The sequence below is a fragment of the Globicephala melas genome, chromosome 6, assembly GCF_963455315.2.
Source record: "Globicephala melas chromosome 6, mGloMel1.2, whole genome shotgun sequence".
In the NCBI taxonomy this organism is placed as follows: Eukaryota; Metazoa; Chordata; class Mammalia; order Artiodactyla; family Delphinidae; genus Globicephala; species Globicephala melas.
Genome location: NC_083319.1, coordinates 65,125,830 through 65,150,222, shown reverse-complemented (window position 1 = coordinate 65,150,222; position 24,393 = coordinate 65,125,830). Strand labels below are relative to the sequence as shown.

At 37.4% G+C, this 24,393-nt stretch overlaps 1 protein-coding gene and 1 pseudogene across 9 annotated transcripts in view; one reads left to right on the top strand and one right to left on the bottom strand.

Annotated features, from left to right (window-relative positions):
* Nucleotides 1–24,393, bottom strand: part of CCDC171 (coiled-coil domain containing 171) — a 362,751-nt gene that overhangs the window by 225,244 nt on the left and 113,114 nt on the right. For 8 of the 9 annotated variants that reach the window (XM_060300955.1, XM_030840654.2, XM_060300958.1 and 5 more), the window contains 3 exons: nucleotides 16,012–16,114; nucleotides 2,629–2,735; nucleotides 787–876 (listed from right to left, as the gene is read on the bottom strand). In XM_060300955.1, the coding sequence (XP_060156938.1) occupies nucleotides 787–876; nucleotides 2,629–2,735; nucleotides 16,012–16,114 (300 nt within the window). The remainder of the gene's footprint in view (nucleotides 1–786; nucleotides 877–2,628; nucleotides 2,736–16,011; nucleotides 16,115–24,393) is intronic. The other variant, XM_060300956.1, reaches the window with a different exon arrangement.
* LOC115844029 (RNA-binding protein 7 pseudogene) lies at nucleotides 16,810–17,666 on the top strand (annotated as a pseudogene).

Here is a 24,393-nt window from a genome sequence, read left to right as displayed (position 1 = left end):
AAAAGCTCTTTGAGAGTTTTCCTTTCAACTCATTATAAGAATATAACTTGGTAGCCCAAAAAATTTTTTAAACTTGTAAATTACATTTTAAAAATAAATCTCTTACATTTACTATAAGAACATTTACTTCCCAATGACATTCCAAATACCAATAGAAATCTCAAATATGTGACATAAAATTCTGCTGAACTATTTACTCCTTACCCTTAACAAATTCTACTCAAGTATGTCCGTGACAAACGACATGAACCAACACCAAAAAATCCCAACTCTGAACGTTGGACTAGTACAATTTTGCAAAGATGTAGTACATAAGACCAGCACAGAAAATAAAATAAACTGTTGCCCTAGACCTTAGCCAGGTGTGGTCACAGCCCACTATTAGGCATGATGTACTAAAAACAATGGCTCCACCCCAAAATGATGAAAACTGACCCCAAATACTGATGTGCTATGTAAAATATGCTGAATGTGTATCTAAGGCTGGATATCAAATCTTAAATCATTTTTTGAATCTATGGTATTATAATTAAATCTGGGAAATGAATTTTTCCTTTAACCAAAACAATTTCCAATCAAGTTTTATTTTTTTAATGAAAAACATTCTTCTTACTTTGACCAACAACAAAAAAAGTTTTTAATTGTATCTAAACATACTTAGTCAAATATAGGAAGATACATTTTCAGATATCTCTACTTTAAAATATTCCCTAAAACAAAAAATTCCCTAAATAATTATATTTGTTTCTTAATAAAAAAGGAAAAAGTTATTCTAAATCACAATACCTTTATATTTTTAGCATGAGACTCTACCTTCTGTTTGGTAGACTCAAGTTCATTAGATGTCTTTTCCTTAGCATGATTCATGTTGCTTAGCTGATGAAAGAAAATGTAAGTAAACTTTTAAAATATTTTTCAACGGTGGGTAACTCAAAAGCTAATCTTTAAATGTTTTTTATGCAATTACTTAAATACAAATTTTTTATAGTAATTCAGAGACTTAAAAAAATTATCTCTTTTGCTTAACTATGTAATTTCTGTCCCAAGTTCACATGACTAAAAAGAAAAGAAAGCATTCAAGCTTAAAATGTCGGTAATGTTATTGTGTTTTTACTAGATATCTGGATAAAGGATTTCATTCTTACTGTAAACAAATACAACTTTATTCTTAAAATCCTACTGGACCAAAATGCCAGAAGCAATGGTATCTATACAGAAAGAAAAAAGGACAGACCAGAAGACTGTTCTTTCTACATCACGAGAATATTCACTGGTCTCTCAGTCCATATGACAACTTCAGGGTCGGTCACATGCTGTCCTACTGGGAAGGCTTGTGGCAGGTCATCAGTTGGTCCTGCTCCGCTTGTGATTTATTTTCTTTGACAGTTCATTCTTCTTTCTGTCAGACTGCTCTTTTTGCTTTCTTTGCAGCCACCCCTTGGTCTCCCCACTGCTGTCTCTGGCACTGGTTCACAACAAAGCGCATTACTAAGCCAAAGCCTGCTGAGTCGACTTTTCAACTGTGCTGAGGATCATGTGACATTCATCCTCCCAAATAACAATTCGCTGTGGGTAATATGTTCCTAGTTACCCTGCAGCTTCCAGACCTAGGCCTCAGAAGAGTTTCATAAACTACTAACAATACAGGCTGTCTTGTCTCACTGAGAGTTAGCAATGTTTGCTCTTTATAGAAATTTAATTATTTCAGTGGTCACTTTCTTTTATGCCTTTTGAACAATTACAATTACTGAGGGCATTAAGAAGACTCACTTTTCTTTCTTTATTCACCTTAGCAAACTAAAGTAAAATATGCCTCTTCTTATGTGCAATATAAGGGTTTCAAGGCCTTTGTATTACATAAAAGAAACAGATAAACAGAGGGATAAACACTAAATTCCATGCTATGTGGATTGTCTTTGGTTGGAACAATTGTTTGTTGCTTTGCTAACTAATTGTGTTTAATGTAGTTACTTCATATTCTCTAATTTAACAAGATGTAACTAAATAAACTCTTCAATTTTTAAAGCACAAATTCATAAAACATTTTAATACCCAAGAAAATTATCAACCCACAAGTTAAACAATACAAAAGAGAAGATAAATAAAAGCATGAGCTTTTTCAATCAGGAAACTAAAAACCTCCAAGCTACATCAAACAGATATTTGTTTTTAAAACCTTCTAATGCTTTACTCCCTTTAGAGAATGCACACTAATTTCTTTTTTATTGACTTCTACAATTTGTAGAACTCCTAAGCCAAAATACTGGCAAACCCTGAATTTCCAGTACCTATTCCAAATTTCATAAAAACACATTAACATTTAAATATAACATATATTAACTAAGTGAGTTGCATAGCTCTTTTGTTAAATTAAAATAGATAAATTATGAAGACCAAGAAGTGACAGTCTTTATAACTTTGAAAATAGTAGTGTGACAGAAGAGAGACTGAGACCCAACTTTAGGCCACACTTAAAGAAAGAACAGTGACAGACAACTTGTTATTTTTTGTATCTGTGAAGCTGTCAAATCAACATTCCCAATACTTTTGACCTCTGTAACAAGCAAGTAATACGTACTGCTGCAGGCCGAAGGCTATGTGTGTGGAGCCAAACAGTGCAAGTGTTACCTCATTAGATGCATCTTCCAGCTTGTTCTGGTAATCTGTCAAGGTACGCCTCAAACTCTCAAGGACAACAGAGAAGCTGGGAGGTTTATCTTTGTCCCTGTGGATGCCTAGAGAAAAATACAGGATGAAAATATACCATTAAAGTCACAAAGAGACAAAAGCTAAGCAAACAGTAACAGAGATATTACAATTAGATATAACTGAAAAGACATCATGATATACCGAGTAGAATCTTATTCTCCTAAGTATACTGCTGTATAGCCTAGTATTAATAGCTTTTCTAAACAAGTGATCAAATTAAGTTCATAATATATCAAGTCCAAATTTATGGCTACTTTGTACCTTACTATGCCCACCTTGTAGTTAGTAGTAAAGCTCTTTTTTTTTTCCTATTTCCAAGGTAACTAAAGTATTTGTACACACCTGTTATCCAACAATTAAATAAACAGTCTATACTAAACACTGTTTGGAGGAGTTACATACATTTACTTTGGTCCTTGTGTTTCTGATCAGTCAGGCCTATTTTTCTTAAACAATTTCTGAACACAAGAGCACATAATCTTCTGTTATGCTTGGAAATAATGTTCTTCAATCCTTAAAATTCTCAAGTTACAATTTGAAATAAATAATAAAAATACTATTATCTACATAGGCCACATCATGTTTCAATTAAAACCCTTAAAACTGATACTCATTGTAAAAATATGAGTATTTCCATATTATGCCCTCAAACCATTTTAATTTAGGGAGGCCATAAGTTAGGTGAGCTAATCAAGATCACATGGTCAAATGTAGTTTATTTTTAAAATTTTTTTTAAAGATTTATTATTTATTTATTTATTTTATTCATTTTTGGCTGCATCGGGTCTTAGTTGCAGCATGCAGGATATTTGTTAAGGAACGCGGGCTCTTCATGGTGGTGCATGGGCTTCGCTCTAGTTGTGGCGTGTGGGTTTTCTCTTCTCTAGTTGTGGCACACAGGCTCCAGGGCACGTGGGCTCTGTAGTTTGCAGCATTAGGGCTCTAGTTGAGGCGTGCGAGCTCAGTAGTTGTGCACACGGGCTTAGCTGCCCCTCAGCATGTGGGATCTTAGTTGCCTGACCAGAGATCAAACCCTGGTCCCCTGCACTGTAAAGTGGATTCTTTACCACTGGACCACCAGGTAAGTCCCTCAAATGTAGTTTAAAATAGTAATCTAAAATAATCAAAAGTTTAGTTTCAAAAAACACTTTGAACTGATTGCTTATTGTACTACTCATTAACTGTTAAAAATTAAATAGCAAATTTTAAAACATACTAAAATTACTTTTATTTTCCTATATTTTCTCCCTATCATATTTTACAATCTAAATATTAATATCGATAAGAAGCATTCACAATACCTTTTTTATTAATCATTGATTCATCCATTCAACTAATTTAATGCATTTAATGCATTCCTACTATGTATTAATCCTACGCATTAGGCACATGGAGGTAGATAAGAATGGTGTAGTCTCTATTCTCATAGAATTTACAGTCTAAAAAGAGGAGGTAAGATTGTAAACAAATAATTACATAAGATCATTCATCCATTCTTCAAGTACTCAGTTGCTGGAACTTTGGGGAGAGGAGGGACGAAGGCAGTAATACAGGAAAGAAAGAATGAATAAAGGGGAAAAAAATGTTTGGTTAATAACAGAACAACTTTATTCATATCAGAGTATTAGTGATAATTATTATTTTAATTTTGGACAAAATGTTATTAATAAACTTATTACATTCACCAAAGTATAATTTAAACACTATCTTAAGTATGGATACACCTTAGATTTTCTTAAACAGAAGAATAATAATTAACTTAAAAACCAAACGTAGGGCTTCCCTGGTGGCTCAGTGGTTGAGAGTCCGCCTGCCGACGCAAGGGACGCAGGTTCGTGCCCTGGTCCGGGAAGATCCCACATGCCACGGAGCGGCTAGGCCCATGAGCCATGGCCGCTGAGCCTGCGTGTCCGGAGCCTGCGCTCCGCAACGGGAGAGGCCACAACAGTGAGAGGCCCGCGTACCGCAAAAAAAAAAAAAAGAAACAAAAGTAATATGGAAACAACATATATCCCAGTTGGGGTGGGGGAGGCGGGAAAGCCAGTGCTCTCAACCGTGAAAATGAAGAAGACAACACTCTTTGTAATGACTGTGAGTTGGAGAGAGAACTCATTAAAATTTTTATTAAAGGTCTTACCAAATATATTTTTAAAATATTGCTCTCTTGCACAAGATAAAAAAAGTGTAATGTATAATTCTTTTCTTCTGCTACTACACAAGAAGGTCATGAATAAATCATTCGAGGACACCCAGGAAATCTTAGCTTATACAATAAGGGAGAAAACTTGCTCTTAGAAATCCAGAAGAATAAAATCATCATAATATGGGTGTTGAGGAATAAGGAGACAAAATGCCCTCTCCTTACTGACTCATGCACATCTTATATTCTACATAAAAAAGTTTCTTTGCCTGAAAATGCTTTTACAAGAAAGTTCAGCTGAAGTACAAAGTATGCCTTATGTCCCACCCACATTCATTATAAAAAGAAATACTTACTGGTCCCTTAACATGAAGAAAATATTTACAAATAAAAAGAAAGGGTCGCTCAGGACCCAGGAGCTTACTGACTAAAATTTTATTTAACCTAATAATATCCTAATCACTGTACTATTGCCCGCAAAACAATAAACTATTAAAGCTATCCTATCAGTGGATGGTCTAAAACCTCACAGTAAAGATTAAAAAAATAAAATAAAATAAAATTTTAACAGTAGTCATAAATAGCTTTTCAAACGTTAAAGTCCAATGAAGAACAGAATGTGTCAGCATGTGTCATTTATACTTCAATTACGCCAACTCAAAAATCTTCTGAGTTTCTCTGTCCCTGTCCCTATACACGTGTGTCTCTATACATGGGTGTCAGCCTACACTTTCACATCACTGCTGCCTGTCTCAGTCTCTTTCTCACTTTTAAGTATGTTTCGACAAGATATACCTTGGCAAATCTTTTCTTTGAAGTAGTAGCCCATAGGAGGGAGTGAGGAAGAGGAACAGGTCCCAAACCTTCTATTTAAATGTTCCCTTTTGGGGGCTTCCCTGGTGGCGCAGTGGTTGAGAGTCCGCCGATGCAGGGGACACGGGTTTGTGCCCCGGTCCAGGAAGATCCCGCATGCCGCAGAGCGGCTGGGCCCATGAGCCATGGCCGCTGAGCCTGCGCGTCCGGAGCCTGTGCTCCACAACGGGTGAGGCCACAGCAGTGAGAGGCCCGCGTACCACAAAAAAATAAAAATAAAATAAATAAATAAATAAATGTTCCCTTTTGGACAATCTGAAAAACTAAATACTTTTAAATGACTCAAATAAACCACTGTTTCTCAAGATGGTGTTATCACCTCAGTAACCCCACAGTTCCACAGGAGAAACAGTAGGTTGTAATGAATGAGGTGAGTCTATTTCCTCCACCTTGTCAACCATTCTCTTATCTACTTCAGTATCCTGCAAGACCTCAATTATTAAGAAATAATAGAGACTATAAAACAAAAGACTGAGCTTTTTTAAAAAAAAAGATCTCTGTTGTAGAACATGAGTAGTCACGTTCATCCTCAGAACAAATAGGAAAAAAAGAAAAGAAAAACCCTGTTGTTTAATGCTGATTGTAATAAAACACAGAAAATGACATTCAAATGGGTTTTTCACCTGAGAAAATCTAAATATTTAATACATTGATGACTAAGAAAATTCTTTTTTCATTCTAAAAGCACTGAATATAAACATTTTGTTGGCAGTTATACTTTTGAAATTCGGACTACATTCCATATATTAACTTGTCTTATTCACTGAGATCATAAACAAACATCTTCATTATCTTGCAAACACTGGTACCCATTCTAGAGTTTTTAAGGAAAATGACTCATAACTTCTCTAACATATGGACAGTATTTATCATGTAAATCCTGCTCACCCACCTACTCTGTCCCCAGGAAGAGTCCAAAAAACCTTTCCTTTACCAAGGTTTGAGAAGTGTATTGGTTGGGGGGAGCCTCAGAATCGTCGATGAGCTCTGTATGGCTTGGTAGTAAGCATCTAGGCCAGGTAGCTGGAAAGCCATGGATAACAGTGGGAAATGGTGCCACAAAGCTGGGTTCCCTGAATTCAGTGGGGATGCTGGAATCTCAAGTGACAGGCCAAGTGGTAGCACTTAATTTTCAGAGACAAAATGTACATGGTTACCATAATGGGCAGTGGATTCAAAGCAATAAACAAAATGGTTTTACCCACAGAGACCGCTGGCTTTGGCTAACTGATCATGGTGTTCCTAGGACTAAAATAGGCACTCTACTTGAATGTTACCCGATCTGTATAAGCAGAAAAGCTCTGGGTCTAATTACCAGAACTAGGAGTTAAATCAACACAAAAGACAGTCTTGGCCCTCAACCAATTCTCAGTCTTGAGCTAGTTCACAGACCCAGTGTCCCTAGAATAAAGAGGATGGATCCTCTTTAGGAATCCTAACATACTGCCAAAAGCTTATACTGTATGTAAATCTTTCTCCTAGCCTTCCTCAAAGAAACATGCAACCATTTACCCGGGTGACCACGTACTGAGGAAGGGGAGTTACTCACATATACCATGGATAACTGGACACTGGATCGGAACTGACACTAATTTCTGGAGACCTAATATGCTATTGTGGTTCACTAGTTAGGTAGGAGCTTACAGAGGTCAGTTTTGGCTAAAGTCCATCTCCACTGGGCCCAGTAGGTACCTGAACCCACATAGTTATTCCCCCAGTTTGGAATGCATTGTTATAAAAGACAAATGCAGAAACTGGCACAATGCCCATAGCAGTTACCTGACCCATGGAGTGAGGGATTTACAGAGGAAAACAAAACAGAAAAAAAGCAATTGGAAGTCACCAAAACTTTTACCTACCAAAATAGTAAATCAAAAATAAGGCCACTTTCCTGGAGAGACTGAAGAGATTAGCCCCTCTGTTAAAGAGTATAAAGGGGTGGAGATTCCAACCACATCAGCATTTAACTCATCTGTCCGGCTAGTGCAGCATACAGATGGGTCTTAAGGAACGATAGTGAATTACTGTAAGCATGATCACATGGGACTCCAACTGCAGCTGCAGTTAAAGATGTAGTTTCATTGCTGGAGCAAATCGATACATTTCCTGGCAATTGGAAGGAAGCTATTTCTTCTATCCTTTTAGTAAAAATCACCAAAACAGTTAGTTTCTGCTTGCAGGGCCAGCAATCTACCTTCATGGCCCTACCTCAGAGCTACATCAACTCTAGCATAATCCAGTCTGTAGAAATTCTGATCAACTCTTCATTCTGGAAGACATCCCGTATTCCACTTAGTTCTCTACCAAATTGACGATATCATTCTGACTGCTCGAGTTTAAGCAGGCCAAGTTTTGCAGATCCTTACAGGTGAATGATAGTGTAAACTTTCAGGATTTTGGAACAAAGGAAGCCATCCTCTACAGATAACTATTCTCTTGAAAATCAGCTTTCAACTGGCTACTAGTCCTTAGCAGATACTGCATTCATGCCCACCAATTTGGCACGTGACCTGTGTTGCCCATCACAAAATGTCTGATCCACCAGCCCATGAACTTGGGCATGCACGATATCACTCTATCATCAAGTGAAAGTGGTATATACAAAACTGGATTCAAACAAGTCCTGAAGGTACAAGCAAGTTGCATGAATAAGTAATCCAGATTCCCATGGGCCCTATTCTTGTTACATTGCTTCTTCCCTCTTAACCTACACCCTGGACCCATGGAAAAGTTCCCTAAAACCAGTTGACTAATGGGGGGGAGGGGGCGGAATGGGCTTGTTATATAGATGTATCTGTATGATGTGCTGCTACTACTCAAAAGTTGACAGTTGTGGCATGACAGCCTTACTCAAGGGTGGCCTTGAAGGACAGTGGTGAAGCAAAAATCCTCCCAGTATGCAGTAATGGACCCAACTATCATTTTGTCTGGAATGAGAGATGACCAAAGGTACAAATATACACTAATTTGGAGGTAGTACCTAACAGTTTGGCTAATGGTCAGGCACTCGAAAAGAACATTATTGGAAAACTGGTAACAAGGTGGTCTGGGCAAGAGTGTGTGGACAGACCTCTCCAGATGGTCACTGTGCCCAGATCAACTTAAGTAGAGGAGGATCTTAACAATCAGGAGGACAAGATGAAGTATTCTGTGGATGTCAGCTAGCATATTTTCCCAGCCACCTTTGTCCTTGCTCATCTTTGTTGCCCCTACAACACAGGAGTCATGGCAGCAAGAATAGAGGTGATGCATGGGCTCAGCAACATGGACTTCCATTCGCCAAGGCTGATAGGATTACAACTCCTGTTAAGTGCCAAATCCACCAATAGCAAAGACAAACACTGAATCCATGATATGACACTACTCTCTAGTGGCACTGCCAGTCACCTTGTGGCAAGTTGATTATACTAAGTCATTTCCATCATGGAATAATCAATGCTCATTCTTACTAAGGTAGACACTCTAGAAAGACATTTTCCTTCCCTGACCATAATATTTCTGCTGAATTGTCATCCATGAATTTACAAAATGTCTTATTCACCATTATGTATTCCACGTAGCATTGCTTCTGACCAAGGAACTCATTTCATAGCAAATGAAGTATGGAAATTGGCTCATTTTCATAAAATTCACTGGTCTTACTATGTCTCCCAACACTCTGAAGTAGCTGGCATACAGAATAGTATAATGGCCTTTTGAAGATTCATAGCACTGGCTGGATGGCAACATTTTGTGGGACAAGGATAATATCCTCCAAGATACAGTTTGTGCTCTGAGTCAGCAATCGATATATGGCATGTTTCTCCCATAGCCAGGAATCACAGGTCCAGGAATCAAATGTTGGAAATGGGAGTGGCTCGTATTACACCTAATGATCCACCAGTGAAATGTCTGCTTCCCATCCCAGGAATTGTGGGCTCTATTGGTCTAAGTCTTAATTCCCAAGGAAGAAATGCTTCCACCATGGGACACAGCAATGGTTCCATTAAAAATGGAAGCTGACACTGTCACCTGGTCATTTCTGAGCTCTTCATGCCAGGAAACCAAAGAGCAAAGAAGGTTCTTCTATACCAAGACAATTGGTCTTGCTTACCAAGGGAAAATTGGTGGTAAGAAAGAGTATATCTAGAATGCAGGACATCCCACAGGACTCCCACTTGAGTACACTCAAGTTCTGTGATAAAAGTTGATGGAACAATCCCACTTCTGGGTGTATATCCAAAAGAACTGAAAGCAGGGTCTAGAAGAGATATTTGTATATCCACGTTGACAGAAGCACTATTCACTATAGCCAAGAGGTGGAAGCAACCCAAAGGTCCATCAGCAGATGAATGAATAAACAAAATGTGATAAATACATACAATGGAGTATTATTTGCCTTAAAAAGGAAGGAATTCCTGTCATATGCCATGTCATGGATTAAACTTGAGGACATTATACTAAGCAAAATAAGCCAATCACAAAAAGATAATATATGATTCCATTATATGAGGTACCTAAAGTAGTCAAATTCATAGAAACAGAAAGTAGAATGGTGGTTATGAGGGGTTTGCAGGAAGGAGAAAAAGGGGTGGTTAATTTTGTGTGTAAACTTGACTGGGCTAGGGGCCCAGATATTCAGTTAAACATTATTTCTGAGTGTGTCTATGAGGCTATTTCTGGATGAGGCTGACATGTGAATCAGTAGACTGAGTAAAGCAGACTGCCCTCCCCAACGTGGGTAGGCCTCATCTAACCCACTGAAGGCCCAAATAGAACAAAAGGCTAAGTAAGAAAGGATTCTTTCTCTCTGCCTGACTATCTTCAATTGGGACATCAGTCTTCTCCTGCCTTTGGACTCAGCCTCAGACTGGAACTTACACCAGGGTCTCCTGTTTCTCAGGCCTTCAGAGTCAGACTGCCTCTCCTGACTCCTGATTTCTCAGCCACCTTAACTGTGTGATTAGTTAATGATCTCATTAGAAATGCTGAGCCCTCTTAGTGCAGTCACTTCTTTGGATTTCACAAACCAAAGCTATGAGCATGATGAATTAGGACACGTTTGGTTTGTAAACCTCAGTGAATTGGGAGGTGAGGGAAGCAAGAGAGAAGAAACTGGCAAGTGACACCAAAGGAGACCTGTGTGCTGCAGGCATCCTCAACTTCTCCGTAAACCATGAACCTCTAATTAAAAGGTACCAGCCACGGGGTTCACAAGGACAATTAAAATTCTCAAGAAGATGCTAGATCTAGGCAATAATCCTTTACTAAGGATAGGAAGGAGGAGAGAGGAGAGGAAAAGTACCATTTGTTGTCCCGATTTTCCTAAGAACAGTCCCTGAAACTGCCCAATTCCTGGGTGATATGCACATACCTAAAGGCATCAAATGCTGTTGCTATTATTTCCTAGGGTCCTTCAGCCTCTCCAGTAGAAAGAAAAAGAATACATCTGGAGTATTACAAATGATTTCCTCAAGGAAGGAAAGGTTGAAGAGGGTTGGAGGGGCTCTGTCTCAGTCAACACAAAAGTCAAGCACCCTAAGGAGGATCCAAGATTGAGTCAGAAGAAAAACTTTCTTTCATGAACCTAATGAAGGAAAAGTCACATTCTATATGTTTGCTAACATCCTCAGGCAGAGGTAAAACTATAGTAGAAGAAACACTTGAGGCAGAAAGACTACATGGGTTCAAAGTGGGAAAGGATTTCTCCCCATACACACTCTAAGAATTTCTATCAAAAGAAATATGAGCAGCTGTAGTGTGTCAATTTTAGTGGAAAGTAGAATGCAGAAATAGGAAATAAATGTCCCTAGTTGAGTAAATTGAGGCTACCTTGTCTAATAATAGTAGGCAATCAAGGTGACATTTCTATAACCCATGAAAGACTGTACATCTTTTCCAATGAAGATGGAAAGTCAATCTTCCTGGTGACTCCTTATGGATTACTACCCAAAGGGCTGCTAAAATTTTGAAAGAGATTCCATGACTACCTTTATAGCCTCAAAAACTATAATTTAAAATAGAACTTCAACCTATCAATTCATTCATGCTTTTTTATTCATTCATATTCAATAAATATTCGAGTGCCTCCTTTGTGCCAAGTACTCTTCTACCTGCTTAAAATCCTTTAGTAAATAAAAGAGACAAAGATCCTTGCCCTCATGGAGCTTGGATATTGTGATGGTTAATTTTATGTGCCAACTTGACTGGGCTAAAGATATGCCCAGATAGCTAGTAAAACATTATTTCTGGGTGTGTCTGTGAGAGTGTTTCTGGAACAGATAGCATTTGAATCAGTAGACTAAGTAAAGAAGATCTGCCCTCACCAATGTGGGAGGGCAATATCCATCCATTGGCCTCCCTTATCCACCCCCTACTCCTATCCCCTCCTCCTCCCACCCCAATAGAACAAAAAGGCAGAAGGGAAAATACTCTTTTTTTAAGCTGGGATTTTCATCTTCTCCAGCCCTCAGACATCCTGCTCCTGGTTCTTGAGCCTTTAGATTCTAGAACTTATGCCAGTGGCCACCAGTTTCTTGGGCTTTTGGACTCAGACTGAATTATATCACTGGCTTTCCTGGTTCTTCAGCTTGCAGAGGACAGATCATGAGATTTCTTAGCCTCCATAACCATGTGCAACAACTCCTCTTGTGTGTATCTATATATATCTTATTGGTTCTGTTTCTCTGGAGAACCCTGACAACGCTGATATAATAATAAATGCACCACATAGTCTGTTAGAAATGTTGGACACCAATAAGTGCCATGGGATAAAACGTAGAGCAGAAAAGGGAGAGAGGTAGGGAGGCAAGCAGCATGGGACTGGGTAGTGGGTAAGCTTCACGGAGAAGGTGAGATTTGAGCATAGATTCAAGGAAGATAAGAAAGAGAGCTATGCTGATATATCTAGGTGAGGAACTTTTCAGGTAAAAGCAATGGCCAACACAAATGCCCCCAAGGCAGAAGCTTGCTTGGTATGGTCAAGAAACAGCCAGAGGACAGAGTGGCCCAAACAGGGAGAGGGATGGGTAGAGTAGTAGGAGGTGAGGACAAAGAAGTGATAAAAATAGGGGTAGACCATGTAGGGTCTTGCAAGCCATTGCCCGCACTTCAGTTTCTAGTATTAGCAAAGCGCAGAGCCCAGTGAGCTTTACAGCAAAGGAATGACATGCTGTAATTTAGGCTTTCAAATGCTCATTCTGATGGCTTTAGAGAAAGACAGAAGGGGAACAAGGTGGAAGCAGAAGAGAGGGAGGAGGTGTTGGAGGCACTAGGAAACAAGGTGTAAACTGTCACACTGATTTCTGGTGTAAAGATCAAGTTAAATCCTCTAAGTAAATAAATTCCTGAATGTCTTAGACTAACTGAAACTTCGCCTTATCTGCTACATGAAGACAAACTGATGAGTTACTCTTGCTTCAGAAAGATTTCTTCATGTAGAAGACCACAAAATCTGAAGACAGGAAATAGAACACCTGGCAACTGCTGTCAACTCTGGACTAAAATTCATTCAGAAAATTAGCTTTCATTCCTACCATCTTAAAGAGCAAGTCAAAAAAAAAAAAAAGAAAAATTTGTAACCATCCCTCTAAATTTCTACCATGGATTATTTTTCCTGAAATGGAGGGCGGGGGGCGGTAGGTAGGGTATATATTGAACTGAAAGGTATGAAGAGGTAATAAAAGGGGGTAAGGTACTATGGCCTACTTGCCATAACTACAAAACAGAGGATCTCTCTGGAAAACCCTTTCCAAGATAACAAAATTAATTGTGTAACAAATTCTAAAGCTGTGCTACCATCACATAGTAAGAATATTTCTATTTGAAATAGATTTTTTCTTAAAGACATATATACTATGTGATATATACATGTTTATATAAATAATCTCACACACACACACACACACACACACACACACACACACACACACTCTTGAATTATCCTAAGATAAGTTTTTTAATTACTTCATTTCAGAGGAACAAATTATTTGGTCACCTCTGTGTAGCTGAAGCCAGGTCTGATGCAGTAAGGCAATCTCAATTGTTCAGGCACTTCCATAAAATGTTGAGCAATAAGCTTTATTAACTACATCCCTCTTTGTTAAGTAACAAAAACCCAATCTGAGGTGGTATGAGCAGAAAGGGAGTCCATTATAGTTATACAGGGCTATTTCATGGAAGCCAAGCGCAAAAATAAAATCAAGTCTGAAGCAGGTATGTGACTGAGTCAGGGTATCAGCAGGAAGAAATGGCATACTCAGAAGAATTCACTGGAAGAAAATTTAATGAAGATATTTACAGAAATGTGAACAGGTTAAGAGAACCAAAAAGATATGATGAGGCACCAAGAACCAGCAAGACTGGAAAACCAGTATCATGGCTTAGGGGGGTCAACTGGAAGGAACGTTGTTACCATAGTCCAACACAAGCCACAGCTACGGGAAGAGGACCCAACTTGACAGAAGCTGTAGCTGCCAAAAAGGAAACCACTGCCAGGAATGCACTGGAGCAGAGGGAGCAGGGGAAATAAACACCCTGACTTTCTCTGCTTTCCTTTCTTTCTCCACCCTCTTAATCTCCTGCTGGTGCACCCACTGTCCAAATCCAACCCCAAAGCCAGAGGGCAAAGGAGCCCAGATCATGCAGTCCACAGAGGTCAGCCTCTACAAGGCAAAACAGAGACCATAGGAGAATGATTCTAGGGCAAGTAAAAAGTGAATAACCAGCACAATATGGAAACAAAGACCACTATAACAGTACAAAAATCACTAATTCAGCACACAGTCCCTTTCCAGGAACACTTTCTCTGTAACATATAGGATGTGCATATATATATGGGAAACTAGGACATTCAAAAAGGATTGTTACTAGGACTTCCCTGGCAGTCCAATGGTTAAGACTCTGCACTTCCACTGCAGATAATTCTTTTTCTATAGGTTTAGTAATAACTAATGAGTTGCTTTATTATCAACTAATTTTAAACCTCAAAAGAGATATGACCTCATTATTCTTAGCTTTTCTAATTCAGCTCTGAATATTGAAGCATTAAGATATGCTATGATAATAATTTAACAACTTTTAAAGATCCTAAAACCATTAAACAATGATACATCTCAATAATAAAACAGTACCACTGCAAAAGAAAATTTTATACTCCAAAGCTTTATTTAGCAAATACAATTAAAAAGTGGATATCTATATTTTTATGTCACTTGTATACACCTTGATTTTTCCACAGTAACAAACCATGAAACACTAATGCTTTTAGAAAACGTTTAAATAAAAACAAAGTTAAAAATAGATAATGGCAAATCACACTAAATTTCTAATGGTTCACCTACAGAAATCTGCAGATCCATAATGTGAAAATAGGCCTTGTTCATATCTTTCTGCTTTTTTGAGGACCACAAACTTTCCTGAACTTAAGTGTTTCCTAAAGAACTCATTTGCCAAATATCTGTTTGATTCCTTTAGAAAAACAGAGTCTTCAAGCTATTTTAAGGTGTAAGGAATTTAATTTTATATGCTTTTTTGAAAAATATAACTGAGTTAGAAAGCAACTAAATAATTTGAGGTTGACAGTATGGCAAAAGAAAACAGGTAGAAAAGTGAAAGTATTTAAGTCAAAGCTACTATAGCACACATAATGGCATACACACAAAAAAATTAAGGAAGTAGAAATCATGGAATGGACGGAACTCATTAGCCAACTAATGCTTTTCCTAGTTCCCAAAATATGCCTAACCAATATACAATCTTTACAGTTCTTTATCATATTAAGTGGGCTAATACTAAAACCAAAACATTTTATCTAAGCACTTTTATCTGGAGAGTATGTAAACGGTAGTAGGAAATCAAGGAGAAAACCAGCCTAGAAAGCAATAGTGTAGAATATGCACTGCGTTACAGCCTGTGTCCTACATAACCTTTTGAATGCATGACCTTTAAGTTGCTGAAGGTTGCTCAGAATTTGGCTCAGTTTGATGGAAACATCTGTTCCCCTTGCAGGTATACTGTAAGGACTTTTTTCTCAGTTGGATTCAGAACACAGCAAGTGAGCCCTTGTCTGTCCAATCATACAGACACCAACACTTGTAAATCAAGTTCTGGGAGGACAACAGCAGGTCCACAGTCCGTCACCCTTTCTTAGCCAGCTAGGCCAACTGACTGCTGTGAGAACTGCTCTTATCATGTCATCAAATCAAAACATGTTGAGATGAGGGACTATAAGAGGCATCTGCAGAATTCCCAAAATGCAGTGACTTTGGAACATTGACAGATGCATCTGTCATTTCATACCTTCAACTAACCTGATGTCCACTGGCCAGACACAGAAAAGCTGTCCAAGATTGATTCCAACTCTTTCACGTTATTTTCACATGTCTCTACCAGAAAAGCCTGGTGCTTCTTAGCCTTTTAATTAAGAAAAAAATTACACATAATAAGGTCACGCATTATAAGAGTTGCAGATTTTTTATATGAACACATATAGCACAATTAAGTATAAACAAGCTAATAAGGACTCCATTCAAATCTATTATTAATAAACTTCTTTCTGTCATAATCATACCTTTTACTTGGCTTAATGCAACACTGTGTAAGGTCTCAATAACAGTTTAATGAGGTCTTAATGCCTGGCACTATTCTCAGTATTTTAACATAATAATTCTTTTTATCCTCACAACGAATCTACGAGGGAAGGGCCATCATTATCCCAATTTTACAGATAAGGAAACAGAGACACAGAGAAATTAAGGAAAACTTTAAAAGATCACGCTTGCAGTCATGTAGCAAATTGCCAGATGGTGTTCAAAAGTGAATGCAGTATGAGCAGTTAGAAGGAACTGCAGCAGTTTACCCAAGAGGTGATGGCAGCTTAGATTAGGGTCTTAGCAGAGGAAAAGGGGTGCGGGGTGTATGCACTGAAGGATGTTGGGGGGGTGTATACTTAGAAGGTGGAATGGCCAACCTTGGTAGCGCTGCACTGGGTTAGATGACATTGACTGGATTGGATTGGATTGGACTGGATTAGATAAGATTGGAGAAGTGCTCAGATAAAATAAGGAGTCAAGACTGACCCCACTTTTTTGGGAGGGGGCGATGCTGAGATGGGGGCGGTGGCAGCCGAAGCGGATGGTACTCTCTTTGTGGGCAACCTTGAAACGAAAGTGACAGAGGAGCTGCTTTTCCAGCTTTTCTACCAGGCTGGGCCAGTAATAAAAGTGAAAATTCCAAAAGATAAGGATGGTAAACCAAAGCAGTTTGCATTTGTGAATTTCAAACATGAAGTATCTGTTCCTTATGCCATAAATCTGCTTAATGGAATCAAACTTTTGGAAGGCCCATCAAACTTCAGTTTAGATCAGGAAGTAGCCTTGCCTCACAGGAGGTCAGTTTGTCATATCCCCAGCATCATGTTGGAAGTTCAAGCCCTACTTCCACATCTCCTAGCAGGTATGAAAGGACAGTGGATAACATGACTCCATCAGCACCGATAATTCAAAGGTCTTTTTCTTCTTCAGAAAATTTTCAGAGACAAGCAGTGATGAACAGTATTTTGAGACAGATGTCATATGGAGGGAAATTTGGTTCTCCACATCTGGATCAATCAGGATTTTCCCCATCAGTTCAGTCACATAATCATACTTTTAACCAGTCTTCAACCTCCCAGTGGTGCCAAGATACACCATTATCATGGCGAAAAGTCAGAGAGAATTCTCATCCCTACATAGTGGATAGACATTATTGCCATGAACAGCTTTACACTGATCACGGGGCCAACCATCATTACAGAGGAAACAGAGATGATTTCTTCTATGAAGAGAGAAATCACGATGGCTGGAGCCATGACTATGATAACAGAAGAGACAGTGGTAGAGATGGAAAATGGCGCTCATCTTGACACTAACAAGTGTTAAAAGGATGTTTTCATAGGGTCTTTATAGGCCCTTTTTGTTAAGTTGTTTCTGGGAATGTTTTCTTTAAAAAAAAAACTCTATAGAGCAGCTTTACAAGTTGCCACATTTCTTTATAAAATTTTTTAAACCTAACTGCAGTCCAATACAGGAAGGAGAAGAATTGTGGTTCTCGTCTTATTACATTAATAACCTTTCACCTCAGGGTTTTAAGAAGAGGAAAGGGTTTTATGCAAAAGAAAGTGCTACAATTCCTAATCATTTTAGACAATTGAGGAACGGATGTATTATACTGATAAGTTGTATCATGAAGCAAATATTTTAATTATCTGTTATCTTTTTGTATTGCAAGAAGTTTCTTGTTAGGGAATCAGATTTTTGGTGTATATAATGGAAAACATTCAAGTTGACAGCCTGAAATGACTCAGTATTTCGTTAATAAATGAGAAAATGTAAATTCAGTGATGCATTTTACTAACATTTGAGAAAACCTTTTGGTCAAGTGTGGGGATAAATCATATTATTTAACTTCTTAGAGAACTTAAGTGTAAATTCTGTGACATGATTTTGAGTTTTATCATAAGTGAGCATACAGGTATACATCTACACTTGGTATTTCATTATAAAATTTTAGAATTTGCTCATTAAATCATGTTCGATGTATGACTGAAGTCACTCAGGAAGTTAAATATCTCTAAATGTATTTTTTTACAGTAAAAATACAGTGTTAATGTAAATCTTTTTCTGGAAGAACAAAAATGTAAATGCATAGTCAGATAAAATGGTAAAGTGTTTTATCGAAAGTATTCTTTTTTGGGAAAAAAAGGTTCACGAAACCTTTAAGTGCTGCCTCTATCACTCAAATTTCTAAAATTATGACATTTTCAAAGCGCCCAGGACAAGTGTACAAGGACACATTTTATTATGGAGACTGTACAGGTTGCTTTTTGTTTTCGTTTGAACATTTGAAAGAATTTAGTCTAAAACACTTTGATTTAAAAATTTTTAAATCTTGTTTAACAAAACTTTTATGTATCAGATGCCGTTTCCCTTTAATTGTAGATCTTGTTTATAAAAATTCATCCTGGGCTTCCCTGGTGGCGCAGTGGTTAAGAATCCGCCTGCCAGGACCTCAGAAAAAGAGTGGAGACAAAAATCGAGAAGATGTATGAAATGTTTAACAAAGACCTAGAAGAATTAAAGAACAAACAAACAGAGATGAACAATACAATAACTGAAATGAAAACTACACTAGAAGGAATCAATAGCGGAATAACTGAGGCAGAAGAATGGATAAGTGACCTGGAAGACAGAATGGTGGAATTCACTGCTGCAGAACAGAATAAAGAAAAAAGAATGAAAAGAAATGAGGACAGTTTAAGAGACTTCTGGGACAACATTAAACGCAACAACATTTGCATTATAGGGGTCCCAGAAGGAGAAGAGAGAGAGAAAGGACCAGAGAAAATATTTGAAGAGATTATAGTCAAAAACTTCTCTAACATGGGAAAGGAAATAGCCACCCAAGTCCAGGAAGTGCAGCAAGTCCCATACAGGATAAACCCAAGGAGAAACATGCCGAGACACATAGTAATCAAATTGGCAAAAAGTAAGACGAAGAAAAATTATTGAAAGCAGCAAGGGAAAAATGGAAAATAACATACAAGGGAACTCCCATAAGGTTAACAGCTGATTTCTCAGCAGAAACTCTACAAGCCAGAAGGGAGTGTCATGATATGCTTAAAGTGATGAAAGGGAATAACTTACAACCAAGATTACTCTACCCGGCAAGGATCTCATTCAGATTCGATGGAGAAATCAAAGGCTTTACAGACAAGCAAAAGCTAAGAGAATTCAGCACCTCCAAACCAGCTCTACAACAAATGCTAAAGGAACTTCTCTAAGTGGGAAACACAAGAGAAGAAAAGGATCTACAAAAACAAACCCAAAACAATTAAGAAAATGGTAATAGGAACATACATTATCGATAATTACCTTAAACATGAATGGATTAACTGCTCCAACCAAAAGACACAGGCTTGCTGAATGGATACAAAAACAAGAACCATATATATGCTGTCTACAAGAGACCACTTCAGACCTAGGGACATATACAGACTGAAAGTGAGGGGATGGAAAAAGATATTCCATGCAAATGGAAATCAAAAGAAAGCTGGAGTAGCTATACTCATATCAGATAAAATAGATTTAAAATAAAGAATGTTACAAGAGACAAAGAAGGACACTACATAATGATCAAGGGATCAATCCAAGAAGAAGATATAACAATTATAAATATATATATATATATGCACCCAACATAGCAGCACCTCAAAACATAAGGCAACTGCTAACAGCTATAAAAGAGGAAATCAACAGTAACACAATAATAGTGGGGGACTTTAACACCTCACTTACACCAATGGACAGATCATCGAAAATGGAAATAAACAACGAAACAGAAGCTTTAAATCACACAACAGACCAGATAGATTAAATTGATATTTATAGGACATTCCACACAAAAACAGCAGATTACACTTTCTTCTCAAGTGCGCATGGAACATTCTCCAGGATAGATCACATACTGAGTGACAAATCAAGCCTCAGTAAATTTAAGAAAATTGAAATCATATCAAGCATCTTTCCTGACCACAACGCTATGAGATTAGAAATGAATTACAGGGAAAAAAACGTAAAAAACACAAACACATGGAGGCTAAACAATACATTACTAAACAACCAAGAGATCACTGAAGAAATCAAAGAGGAAATCAAAAACTACCTAGAGACATATGACAATGAAAACATGACGATCAAAAACCTATGGGATGCAGCAAAAGCAGTTCTAAGAGGGAAGTTTATAGCTATACAAGCCTACCTCAAGAAACAAGAAAAATCTCAAGTAAACAATCTAACCTTACACCTAAAGAAACTAGAGAAAGAAGAACAAACAAAACCCAAAGTTAGCAGAAGGATAGAAATCATAAATATCAGAGCAGCAGAAAGAAATGAAATAGAAACAAAGAAAACAATAGCAAAGATCAATAAAACTAAAAGCTGGTTCTTTGAGAAGATAAACAAAATTGATAAACCATTAGCCAGACTCACCAGAAAAAGAGGGAGAGGACTCAAATCAATAAAATTAGAAATGAAAAAGAAGAAGTTATAACAGACAGTGCAGAAATACAAAGCATCCTAAGAGACTACTACAAGCAACTCTATGCCAGTAAAATGGACAACCTGGAAGAAATGCACAAATTCTTAGAAAGGTATAACCTTCCAAGACTGAACCAGGAAGAAAGAGAAAATATGAACAGACCAATCACAAGTAATGAAATTGAAACTGTGATTAAAAATCTTCCAACAAACAAAAGTCCAGGACCAGACGGCATCACAGGTGAATTCTATCAAACATTTAGAGAAGAGCTAACACCCATCCTTCTCAAACTCTTCCAAAAAAGGAGGAAGGAACACTCCCAAACTCATTCTATGAGTCCACCATCACCCTGATACCAAAACCAGACAAAGGTACTACAAAAAAAGAAAATTACAGACCAATATCACTGATAAATATAGATGCAAATATCCTCTACAAAATACTAGCAACAGAATCCAACAACACATTAAAAGGATCATACACCATGATCAAGTGGGATTTATCCCTGCGATGCAAGGATTCTTCAATATATGCAAATCAATCAATGTGACACACCATATTAACAAATTGAAGAATAAAAACCATATGATCATCTCAATAGATGCAGAAAAACCTTTTGACAAAATTCAACATCCTTATGATAAAAACTCTCCAGAATGTGGGCATAGAGGGAACCTACCTCAACATAATAAAGGCCATATACGACAAAGCCACAGCAAACATCATTCTCAATGGTGAAAAACTGAAAGCATTTCCTCTAAGATCAGGAACGAGACAAGGACGTCCACTTTCACCACTATTATTCAACATAGTTTTGGAAGTCCTAGCCATGGCAATCAGAGAAGAAAAAGAAATAAAAGGAATCCAAATTGGAAAAGAAGAGATAAAACTGTCACTGTTTGCAGATGACATGATACTATATATAGAGAATCCTAAAAATGCCACTAGAAAATTACTAGAGCTAATCAATGAATTTGGTAAAGTTGCAGGATACAAAATTAATGCACAGAAGTCCCTTGCATTCCTATACACTAATGATGAAAAATCTGAAAGAGAAAGTATGGAAACACTCCTATTTACCATTGTGACAAAAAGAATAAAATACCTAGGAATAAACCTACCTAGGGAGACAAAAGACCTGTATGCAGAAAACTATAAGACACTGATGAAAGAAATTAAATATGATACCAACAGATGGACAGATATACCATGTTCTTCGATTGGAAGAATCAATATTGTGAAAATGACTATACTACCCAAAGCAATCTACAGATTTAATGCAATCCCTATCAAGTTACCAATGGCATTTTTTACGGAACTAAAACAAATCATCTTAAAATTTGTATGGAGACAAAAAAGAACCCGAATAGCCAAAGCAGTCTTGAGGGAAAAAAACGGAGCTGGAGGAATCAGACACCCTGCCTTCAGACTGTACTACAAAGCTACAGTCATCAAGACAATAAGGTACTGGCACAAAAACAGAAACATAGATCAATGGAACAAGATAGAAAGCCCAGAGATAAATCCACGCACCTATGGTCAACTGATCTATGACCAAGGAGGCAAAGATATACAATGGAGAAAAGACAGTCTCTTCAATAAGTGGTGCTGGGAAAACTGGACAGCTACATGTAAAAATGAAATTAGAACACTCCCGAACACCATACACAAAAATAAACTCAAAATGGATTAGAGACCTAAATGTAAGACCAGACACTATAAAACTCTTAGAGGAAAACATAGGAAGAACACTCTTTGACATAAACCACAGCAAGATCTTTTTTGATCCTCCTCCTAGAGTAATGGAAATAAAAACAAAAACAAACAAATGGGACCTAATGAAGCTTCAAAGCTTTTACACAGCAAAGGAAATCATAAACAAGACGAAAAGACAACCCTCAGAATGGGAGAAAATATTTGCAAACGAATCAACGGACAAAGGATTAATCTCCAAAATATATAAACAGCTCATGCAGCTCAATATTAAAGAAACAAACAACCCAATCCAAAAATGGGCAGAAGACCTAAATAGACATTTCTCCAAAGAAGACATACATATGACCAAGAAGCACATGAAAAGCTGCTCAACATCACTTGATTTGCAAATCAAAACTACAATGAGGTACCACCTCACACCAGTCAGAATGGGCATCATCAGAAAATCTACAAACAACAAATGCTGGAGAGGGTGTGGAGAAAAGGGAACCCTCTTGCACTGTTGGTGGGAATGTAAATGGATACAGCCACTATGGACAACAGTATGGAGGTTCCTTAAAAAACTAAAAATAGAATTACCATATGATCCAGCAATCCCACTACTGGGCATATACCCAGAGAAAACCATAATTCAAAAAGACACATGCACCCCAATGTTCATTGCAGCACTATTTACAATAGCCAGGTCATGGAAGCAACCTAAATGCTCATCGATAGAGGAATGGATAAAGAAGTTGTGGTACATATATACAATGGAGTATTACTCAGCCATAAAAAGGAACAAAATTGAGTCATTTGTTGAGATGTGGATGGATCTAGAGACTGTCATACAGAGTGAAGTAAGTCAGATAGAGAAAAACAAATACCGTATATTAATGCATTTATGTGGAACCTAGAAAAATGGTACAGATGAACCGGTTTGCAGGGCAGAAGTTGAGACACAGATGTAGAGAACAAACGTATGGACACCAAGGGGGGAAAACTGCGGTGGGGTGGGGATGGTGTTGTGCTGAATGGCAAATTGGGATTTGACATGTATACACTGATGTGTATAAAATTGATGACTAATAAGAATCTGCAGTATAAAAAAACAAACAAACAAAAAACAACTAATACTAAACTTTCTTTGGGTTATTTGTATGGAAATATGTTAATATAAATGTTTCAGACATTACATGAAATGTCTAAAAATCTTATATGTTGTGGTATAATGTTATAAGTCATAATTCTAGTTATTACTTTAAAATGTGTATCTCAGAAATAACTAAATTTCCTTGTCAATTGCATTATTATGAACTTGCATCAAATCTTTAACCGTGGTCATTTTTAAGTCTTCTGTCATTTACAGACAATTCTGGGTGTACTCTGATGCTTCTGCAAAAATGTTCCTATAAAAGGGTTTCATCTTCAAGGAATTCATGGAAAAGACTCTGACAAGTACAGGTTTCTGGTAACTGACTATACTGCTGAACTGAATTAATAAGCATTTTTAGAACTCTAATGGAAAACTGATGAATTCATAACAGTGCTAACAAAAGATCAAGATGAGAAAAAAAAATTAATTACATGGGACTGAGTGAACTCATGAGGATGACTATGATTTTTGTGACTTTCTGTTTGAATTAAAAAAAAATCCCACAAGGACTCAGAGGCAAAAAATATACAAATCAATTTTCACTGCAAAGTAAAGGACCTATTACAGTGGAGGGTTACTGGACTGAATGTCAATATTATGACACAGTATGAATGTGTTTCGTGTTTGGTAATTGCAATCACTGCTGCTTTTGTTGTGGCCATCCATTTACAATGCTTGGTGTCAGTTTATTTATACTCTTGTAAAAATAAAATACAGTGTGTGTGTGTGTGTGTGAAAAAAAAACACCAACAAAAAAGAAAAATTT